The sequence below is a fragment of the Dioscorea cayenensis genome, chromosome 7 (genome assembly GCF_009730915.1).
Source record: "Dioscorea cayenensis subsp. rotundata cultivar TDr96_F1 chromosome 7, TDr96_F1_v2_PseudoChromosome.rev07_lg8_w22 25.fasta, whole genome shotgun sequence".
NCBI lineage: Eukaryota > Viridiplantae > Streptophyta > Magnoliopsida > Dioscoreales > Dioscoreaceae > Dioscorea > Dioscorea cayenensis.
In genome coordinates this window covers 26,510,676-26,521,656 of record NC_052477.1, presented here as the reverse complement: position 1 = coordinate 26,521,656, position 10,981 = coordinate 26,510,676, and the positions used below count along the sequence as shown (strand labels likewise).

Genomic DNA, 10,981 nt, shown 5'->3' with positions numbered 1-10,981 from the left:
TTCATCTCTTGATAGCAGTCATTCTTTTTAATGGCAAATCTTGGTATCTCAAGACAAATCATGTTTCTCATAGTTTCCTCCACAAATTCTTACAGATTAAATCCATATGCCTTAAAAAAAATCACAAGTAACAAAGATAAAGGTTCATAAAACCATAATTCTGTGCAGCCTCCAACAGCCAGATACAGATATTAGGGCACTTGTGAAAGAAAGCAATTCCTGGATTTTGCCGTCCATGATTGGCTAAAACATCAGCCACTCCATTAAGATCCACGAAAATATATTCAATTGTCATAGCCGGATTCCACTTTAAGAGATATTTGACATTGCTTAACTCCCTTTCAAACCTCCAAGCAGTATATGGACCATTAATATTGATCATATCCATGCAGTACAATTGCAGAAAACCTTCTCCAGTCTCAAGTTCCTTCTCTTGCATTGCTCCTACGCAACTCTAAGTGCAGCAATTTCTGCATGCAAACTCAATTCAATGATCATTGACGTAGCCCCTGCCAAAACAATTTCATTATTAGAAGCAATAATAACAAATTCAAGACCACAAGAGGATTGGTTGTCAATCCAAGATGCATCAGTAAAAACTCATATACTATATTTAAAGTGAAAGGAAGGAATCAATTCCCTGATATTGTCTCTGATTCAATGTGAGTATTCCTGAACATACTCGACAGATTAATGAAACATTTGTTGGAAGACCGGCTTCTTCTTATTAAACACCAGGTTACATCTGGCTATCCATTGACGTTCAGAAAAATCCTCAGTTTTGCCTAGCTTTATACCTGCAAAATTTTCAACAAGTGTCCAACTTTGCTTGCTCTTCCTGCATCTCCAAATACTATGATTAGTGGTTTCCCAATCCATTTCACAAAAGGGACACAACATTTGAGGCCCATATTAAGTTTATACAGGAAGTTGAATGTTGGAGTACGATGGTGACGTACCCTCGACATGAATGTTTTCACACGTGGAGCCACACAAAGTCTCCACAAAATGTGCCAGCTCATCCAATTACCATTACAGACAAAGAATCCTAGTTTAAGTGGCTATAGACCACGCTTCACTCAAGACACATTAGGCAACCAAATCCAGTGGTTGGAACCAGGAGGAATCAAACATCATTCTATCCGTTGTATTCCAATCCAAATGATTCCCAAGAAACATCTTCAGATCCTCAGATTTCAAAGCACTTCCCAGGATAAAATCTGAAATACTTAAAAGACTCAAGGTCTAAATCCATATTAATGTAGGTAGGTGTAAGGATCAAAGGAATATCAAACACCCAGGGATCTTTCCAGAAACTAGAAGCACTAGGATTGCAAACATTGATCCACAAATTGGATCTGAAATTATGAGCAGTTCCACAGAGTATTTTATAAAACTAGGAGACATTCACAAAATTATAGCTGGACCAAATATCAAACTTACCATATTTGAGATTAAGAATGTGCACCCGAAGTTTGTTCTCAGAATTTAGCAGAGCAAAGACATTTCAAGCCATCAAAGCTATCCTAGCATGTCGAAAGATCCCTGATGCCCAAGCCATTCTCATTTTTTGCAAGTGTAGCAGTGCTCCAACCCATAGCGTGGAAGCTGCTACTATTGCTAGCGCTACTCCAAAGAAAATTTCTGGCAATTTTTGATATCTTATCCAACATGTTTTCAGGAACAGGGTAACATGACAAAAGATAGGTTGGGATTGAAAGAATGGAGCTGTTAATTAAAACAGCCCGACCAGCTGTAGAAATAGCAGAGTGATTTCAAGAGTGAGAGCAACAAAGGGCTCCATCTACAAGGTATTGGCTGGCATTGGTTAGTAATCAGCCTCTTCGGAGAAATCAAAACACCAAGATATCTAAATGGAAAGCTGCCAAAATTAATAAAATGGATAGATTTAATGGAGGCGGCAACCTTCCTATTGCACCAAGAGGGGACAGATAGTAGATTTATCAAGGTTTGGTCTTTGGCCTGTAAAATCTTTGTAGATATCCCAGGCATAGCTCGCAATGCCTTGCAGCTACCCAGGAGGCTCTATTGATAATAATGATGATACTAATAGGATCATTCGTAAACAGAAGATGATTAAAATCCATGCTTAATCTACTGTTAAAGCCAGACACCATGTCCAACCTCAGTGCATAATTGAGAAGACCAGAAAGATTTTGAGAAATCAACAAGAAAAGAAAGGGGGAAATGGGGTCTCCTTGCCTCACTCCTCTATTATGTTTTATCCAAGTTGAAGGTTGACCATTAACAATGAAAGAAAAACTAGTGAGGTAATACAGGTATGGATCAAAGAAATCCAAATGTCAAGAAATTTCATTAACTTAAGAATAGCAAGAACAACCTTCCACTCTAATACATCATAAGCATTTCCCATGTCTACTTTAAGTAACATCCTACAATGGTTGTGGGCATCATACTCTAAAGAATGCACAATCTCTTGCACAACAATAATGTTATCAAAACCAGATCAACTAGCTAGAAAATCATTCTGTTCAGGTCTAATGAAGCTACGAATAACACATTTTACACAATTCAAAAGAATTTTAGAGATAATTTTGTAACACACATTGCAAAGAGAAATAGGTCTAAACTATGTCACATGATTAGTACAATCTTAAAGATCAGAGCAATGTATGTTTTACCCCGTGAATTAGGCATAGAAGCAGTTTGAAAAAAAAAAAGTTATAGCTTAATCTCCCAATAAAATAAGTAAAGTCAATATTCAAGCCATCCAGTCCTGGACTTTTACCTTTTGGCATGGATTTGATAGTGCAATAAATCTAATCTAAAGTCACAGATCTGATTAAGATGGCCCTATCACTATTATTAAGAGTTTTACGGTCATTAGGAAAAACTTTAATGAGATCATCAACAGAAACAAAACGAGAAGAAGACCACAAATTAGAATAAAAATTGATAAAACAATGCTTTGTACTTTGCTGGTCTAAATGAGTATTTCCATAATCATCTATAATGGTTGAGATCTTATTCTTATGATTTCTAATATGAGCATGATTATGAAAGAAACTCTATTAAAGTCACCATTCTTAAGTCACAAGAGCCGAGCTCTCTGAGCCCAACGTACAGTGTTTAGTTTGAGGAGAGCAGCAAGTCTGTTATAAAGAGCCCTAAGAGTAAAATCATCAAGACTACTAAAATTATCAGAGGCTTCAGAGGCTTCTAAAGATGATAACACTAATTCAAGATTATCATAATGTTTTCTACGTTCCTGAACCCAATCGATGGACTCATTTTAAGAGCAGGCAAAAAGAGTGGCTTCTTCTGCATAATACAAGTTCATATTTATGAAAGGAAATGTCCTTCAAAATAATATATCACCTTCACCTTTGCTTTTGTTATTACATCAACCATTGCCTTGCTGATATTGTTGACCAAATACATTTTCTTCTTGCAGCAGTTTCTTCGGATGGCAGGCTTGCTGGCTCTCATTTCCTTTCTGAGCACAATCCCAAGGGTACAAACCTGACTGCTTCAAGAAATCATTAGATGCAGACCTAGCCAAAAGTAAAATAAAAGGTGCGCACAGAGAAACAACACTCTGCAAAAAGACCGATAATCATGCTTGTTCAACATCCATAAAAAACTTATCAAGCTAAAAATGTCTTTGATCTTCTAAAGAAATTGTATTAACTCAACATGCTTACTGATGCTTAAAGATAGCTGCAAAAGAAGCAAGATGTATGAAAAATAACAGCATCTTTAGCTTTCACCTACTCCAAGTCTAAGTCCCAAAGCCTCCTTGAACAACAACAACAACAACAACAACAACAACAACAACAACAAAAGGGTTGTATGGTACATAAAATAACTACTAACTAGTAAAACATGAAGGTCAGCATTCTCTAGTGAAGAGCATAATTTTTCTCATTGAGTTGCTTTGTGCAACCAACTCTGATAGCTTTCCTTATTATTAAGGGAACTACTAACCACTAAAACATGAAGCTCCGCGTTCGCTAATGAAGAGCATAATTTTTCTCATTGAGTTACTTTGTACAACCAACTCTGATAGCTTTCCACAATATTAAGCGAACTACCAACTGTTAAAACATGAAGCTCTGCATTCTCTGGTGAAGAGCATAGTTTTTTCTCATTGAATTGTTTTGTACAACCAACTCTGATAGCTGCTTTCCATAATATGAAGGGAACACACCAAATACAGCCAATTAGCTGTACTTTTATGAATAACTTTCAGCTGTTAACATGAAGAATTTGCTATTATTAATCAGGCTCCATTGAATCCAGAGCCAACTGTACCAAACCCAAACGTGTCCTGAACTAAAATTATAGAAAGAAACTTTTGACAAGTTAATCTTAATTCTCATAATTGCACTAAGCAAAGATTGTAGCTTGATGCATCAGACAGGGACTTGGTTATATAATACAAAAAGCTTCTGACTGATTTAGGTAATATTGCAAACTATGTCACAGAACTTCAATAAAATCACAGATGCAATTAAATTAAAGATTTCTTGCCACAAAATTGCTATCCACTATGAAATATGATGCTTTGTTGCCCAATAAAACTCGAGTTTGATAAAGACACGTGTAAGACTAATTCAGTTACTGGTCATTGACAATCATGCATGGTAGATACAGAATGCAAGCACCTTCGGCATGTATGACTTCACGACAAAGTGACTTATAATATCTTCAATTTGAATAAGCAGACAAAAATAAGCAACTCAATCACATCAAGAGATGAGGCATCAGAAAACAAGCCGTATAAACCACCCTTCAATTTGAATAAGCGGACAAAAATAAGCAAGATGAGGCATCAAAAAACAAGCCGTATAAACCAAATTGAAGGAAAACCTTCGATTTGAATAAGCGGACAAAAATAAGCAACTTGATCATGTCGAGAGATGAGGCATCAGAAAACAAGCCGTATAAACCAAATTGAAGAAAACCCTTCCGTACATTTGATTTAAGACAGTGAATTATAATATTTTCGATTTGAGCAAGTGGACAATAATAAGCAACTTGATCACGTCGAGAGACGAGCCTCACAAAATAAGTCGTAAAAACAAATGGAAGGAAACATTTCAGTACATATGATTTCAAGACAAAGTGAATTATAGTATCGTCGATAGGGATAAGCAGGCAAAAATAAGCAACTCAATCGCGCCAAGATTTGAGGCACCACAAAATAAGTCACTAAACCAAATGGAAGGAAACTAAAAAAACTAAAGGAATTTCGGTGGATTTATTTCAACCTGATTCCATATGCAGCACATTAAGCAATTTAAATAAAAAATGAAGAAGTTGTCAACATAAAACAGTGTGCCTCACTAAACCCAAAGCCCTGCTAATTCTGTCCTTCGCAAGCAAACCATAATTGAAAGTTTAAACTTTTATCACCAACTGATGAAGAGAATACAAAGAGAAAACAAGTATGAGCAAAGAAACTAAATTTTCATAATATCATTTATCTTTCATCGGGTATGAAAACATAAGCACTACAAAAAACAAAGAGAAAGCAAGTATATGAGCAATGAAACTAACTTTTCATAATATCATTTATCTTTCATCGGGTATGAAAACATAAGCACTACAAAAAACAAAGATAGTCAGAAAATCACCAATCTAAAACCAAAGTTCAGTCAGAACATCACCAATTTACTTGACGCCCCAACAACAAAAGGCTCCAGCAGCAACCGGGTCAAGAAATAGAACCCGACTCCCAATGTGATTGAGATCGGCAACGCCGGCAATGCACGCCGACACACTGACAATAAAATCAGTGTGCATCCAAGTCCACAAATGATGGCAAGATAACAGGCATACACAGTCATCAGATCATACATTGCTGCCCTTCCAACCAGAACACTATAGAAGACAAAGTCCCCAAGTCCTAGTCTAAGCCCCCTCATAATATCAAACATCTCCGGCCCTGAAGCATGACCTCCTTGAGCACCATTAGTTCGTCTTCCAACATCCTCATTGACAACCAATGGTGAAGTCTCAAGAATCTCAATTTCCGAAGAATGTTGACCAGAAACACTCTCCCGCATTCTACCAACATCAGCATTGCCCACCAGCGGCGATGTCTCGTCTGAAGCATGTTCAATCTCAACAACAGCATGATCAGCGACCGATCTTTCATCACTCGGCGTATCAGGCAAAGGCTGTAGCTCAATAGAGGAAGCAAACAACGGAGCGGCCGCGACTGGCGGATTGGGAGAGCGGAATATGGTGGGGCGGGCCTCGTAGACAAGCGCCGGCAGCTCCTCATCACGACTAGAAGCCAAATCAACAAGCAACTTCAACGGGCCCTTGGGGGTCAGCACGGCGACAAGATCATACATCGCGAGGGCCAATAGCAAGGTCCAAGTCGTCCATTCCGGGAGGTTCGTAAACCAAGCGGCGACGATGACACCAAGGACCACCATATACGCCTGGCGAAGCAGGATCGGCACCGCCGGGGAGAAAACAGAGAGCACACCGACGGCGGAGAAGTTGAAAAGGAATAGCAGAAAGGTAACGGCGTCGAGAGGGATCGAGAAACGGCGAAGGAGGGAGGCCGCGATGGAACCGCCCATGGAGGCGAGAACGAGGAAGGCGGAGAAGCGCATGTAGTTCTTGAGGAACGAGGTGAACTTGTAGTAGTAGAGGAGGACGATGAGGAAGGTGGCAATGGTGACGAGGGCGATGAAGACGGCGGCGTTGAGGAGAGCACCGACGAGCTTCTGAGAAGGGGGATCAGAGGGGGATTCGAGATAGACCAAGGTGGCGGCGGTGACCGGAGGGGAGGAGGATGGCGGCGGAGAGAGGCCGGAGATGAGGAGGACGACGAGGAGCATGCAAATGGAGACGGGGGACATGACGCCGACGATCTCGATCCCGAGGGAGTCGATGATCGTTCCTCCGCCGTTGATGGAGATGTCTGGGTCAACCATGGCCGTTGGATTTTGGGGGATCAACGGCGATGAGAGGTCTCGGCGTGGTTTCGGGCTTGAGAGGAGAAAGAGAAAGGAAATGGGATTGGGATGTGGATTTGCTGTTAGGGTTTGGACAGATAGAAGGTTGATAGAATGGTGACACGTGTTAGAGATTGAACGGCTGAGATTAGAGGATGGTCTCAAGGGTGATTGATTATTAGAATTGTATATATACTTGTAAAAATGAATTATTGCATGAATATTAAATGAATAGTGATATTTGTACAAAGACCCCCTCATTTCTCCTAAATTATTTGTTATCTTTTAAGTAATTTTATAATTTTTTTTTTGCTCTTTTAGATTATATAAATTTACAGGAAAGTATTCAAAAATCCCCATAAAATTTACATTTTCACAATAAATCCCTCAAAGTTTACACTTTCCTTCAAGGTCCCTCTTTTATTGGGTTATTCTTCTTTACTTTAATCTATATTCCTCAAACGATGTTAAACATGAGGTTAAATGGTATTGAAAATTACTTGATTACCCCTAAGTGGAGAAACACAAACCCATGTTCTTGAAATGATATTTTTGCCCTTTGAACAATAAAATACTTTTTTACAAAAAAAAAAACACCCTTAATTATTATTTTATTGATTCTCTTCTCTGCAACAATCTTTTCTCATTTTGAACAATGATGAAATTGGCTATGAATTATAATTTTTTAATTAAAATTAGATTAGAGTTTGAAATAAAAATTAAAATCTTATTATTTTTTTTAATTGACACTTATTTAAGAATAAACTTTCCTTTTTTTACTTTAATTGTCACTTATTTTTTTAACTTGAGTTATACCTCTCAAGTTAAAAAACTCAAATAAAAGTTTTTTATTTTTAGTTATTGACTGATTGATATTTCTTTTATTTCCCTTTCATATTTTGAAATTATTTGTAAAATTAGTTTACCAACATGATATAAAATTAATAAAAACTAGATTTTTTTATTAAAAAATTAAAAATAAACATTTAGGGAAAAAAAACACTCTAATAATGTCAACTAAAACTGATGTCAATATAGCCCTAAAATAATGCAAATTTTAGATAATTATATATATCTACAATCATTTTCTGTGATTGCAACAATATTTTGTATAGGGAAAATTAATTATAGATTCTGAAAGTTTCAAAACTTCCCAGGCATACCATCTGACATTGAGTTTCAAAAATTAATTATATATATCTATGATCATGTTCTACTTGAGTCTCTCAGCGGTTTGAGAAACAATAAACCAGAAGGCGAGGCGCTTGCACTGCTACCATACAAGGGTCTAGTAGAGGGTTAGGGTCTCCAGTAAGATTCAAAAGAAGTCCGAATAGGGTTTCCTCCCAAAGAAGAAGAACTATGCAGGGTTTCGTGAGTGAACCAAATCGAACAAGCAGCCATCTCGATCTACCTGAACACCCCTGTTGACAGGTAATTTTTTCCTTTGTATGGTATGGATTTTTTATATTAATCAGAGTTTATGAAACATCTGTGTATTATTATCCCTTCATATGTAGGTTTAACGTTTCCTGTTTAAACATTAGGTTTTCGTGTGTTTATTTAACGTTTCCTGTGTAACAAATAACTTTCATGTGTAGAATATGTGTTTTATGTGTATTTTTATTAACTCATGTGTAATGATGTCATACAGTTTAGTCATAATTGTAGTGATGAGTACGAGTATACAACAGCCACCCATGTGCAACTTCGGTGTAAAGGAAAGTACACCACCGCACGCTACATGAAAGGTTGCGCCATTGCCCTAATCATCTAGTTCTATGAGGTGATTAGCAGTGTGAAAAAACTCGATTGGGACAGTCACCTCATATAATGTGTTACGGGGAGACTAGTTTCATAAAGACCGCGTCTTTATTCCCGCTATTGAAATCAGTCAAAGGAAAACATATAAGTGTGCCATCTTTTTCTGTGTAAAATGTTTGCTAATTTTGTGTAATGAGTTGTTTCATGTGTATTGTAATAGTTTTATGTGTTTAATACCCAGTATTTGTGTAATATATAAGCTTCATGTGTAGAATCCTTGCTTCTTGTGTATAATTCTAGCTTCCTGTCTAGAATCCTTGGTTCATGTGTATATTGATCGTGTCCTATGTAGAATCCATGCTTCTTGTTTATAAAATGTAATTAATGTGTAATGTTTCATTTTTATGTGTATATTATATATTAGCTGTATATGATATACAGACGACATTGTATTTGTTGTGTGTTTGCTTTGTAGTTCTTAAAACTTATGCTAGCTAGTGACGAAGAGAATTTTTGAGGAATCTCCTGGCTTTTAAGAAGTGTGTTGTTGTCCACTGACCCTCGTCGCTTGTTATGCAAAAAGCATGACCACCGCGAGAATAGTTATTAGAGATAATGGAGGATGTCATATATGGGACTATCCCGGCACAAGATTCTAGAAGTGTTGATGCATGTATTTTTAGTGCGCTGCTATAGGCAACTTTGAGCAGGGGAAACATTGGACATACCTCAATCGGACGTCCCATTCCTACGGCTCCGTTATGTCGCATGGATACTCATTGACGGTATGCGGAGAAAATTATTCCTATTGCAGATGAGAAGGATGTTGTTGGGGATGAGAACGCTGCAACAAAGGAGGTCGTCTGCACCTGCGATGATGGCTCCCCAATAAGAGGGCTTTGCTGGGCGAGAGGGTGCTGACAGTTAGGAGACCGATGCTATAAAGGAAGATAACATCTTCGTCAAGGTGGGTCTGTGAGGTATGATAAAATGGTGGACTTAAACGCCCCACCTACGTTTGCACCTAATGTATGGTGTCGTAAACAATGAGTATAAATACTTTTTATACGTTTATAAATGACAACATTTGTATACGAATCCGAATGTTACACAAGAAAGTCATATAATGCACACTAACATGAAGCGCTAAACAACAAAATAAAAATAAATCACATGAAATGTAAATAATACACATAAAGCATAGGTAATACCCATGAAACATACATAATATACATGAAACATAGATAATACACATGAAACATAGATATTACACAGGAAACATATATAATGAACATGGAATGTAGGTAATACACAACAACAACAAAACATATCTGATTCAAGATAATATTACACATAAACCTTTTGTTGTAAGAAAAAAAGTAGAAATAAACCCCACTTGCATTATGCATAGACTGCTTAGTCCGCTATTACGACATTACATGATCGACACATTATGTCTAGGTCGATAGTAACTACTACGATGTAAATCACGGAAATTAATACCATGTGACTCGATTCTTTTCCACCTTAGACACCCAGCAATACTAAGCGCCACAGCAGGAGGATGTTGGGAGAAAAAGTCTTGATATCAACATTCATCTTTGTCCGAAAAAGGACTCCTTGTGGGGCAATACATAACACAAAATACACATGAACCATTAAACAATACACATGAAAAACTAATAATACACAGGAAGTGGTAATTATAAACAAGAAATGTTAGAAATACACATGAACACATAAATTAAAAGAAACCAACACTAGCAGTCATTGTTGTATTATGATAGGGTCAAAAGAGCACGAGTTTACGTCCCCGGACCCACTCACTTCTTGACGAGTGATGTCCACGACAAATTTATTGAAAATATGGTATATATGACACATATGTTGAAAGTCCGCGATTCGACTTAATTAGGGCAGCGTTTTGTATCGTCGGGGACAGTCACGAACTTCGCTCTTACTTGAGAAACTTCAAGTGTCCAACGCTCACATATCTCACCCATAACTGTTTTCCATAAGCTTAAGACTGTGAATTGAAGCACACATCCTTCTCCTTATCGCGTCAAGGCACATAAAGTTTTCATTAATGATAAAATCTACATGAAATTTCAAAAACCTACATGATGAAACATCTTTATCACGCCCCATTACAGTAGGGCCGCGAGACGGATCAACGACATCAATGGGGATTTCGGGTCCCAGGGTGCCGAGCCTCGGATTTGACACGAGTCGAGTCAGACCCTAACAAGTAAAATATA

General features: G+C 37.5%; 1 protein-coding gene across 1 annotated transcript; it reads right to left on the bottom strand.

Annotated features, from left to right (window-relative positions):
* Positions 1-7,109, bottom strand: LOC120264900 (presenilin-like protein At1g08700). The gene has a single exon (XM_039272790.1). The coding sequence runs from the start codon at positions 6,936-6,938 to the stop codon at positions 5,643-5,645; it is 1,296 nt and encodes a 431-aa protein (XP_039128724.1). The 5' UTR covers positions 6,939-7,109; the 3' UTR covers positions 1-5,642.
* Between the last annotated feature and the right edge of the window lie 3,872 nt (positions 7,110-10,981).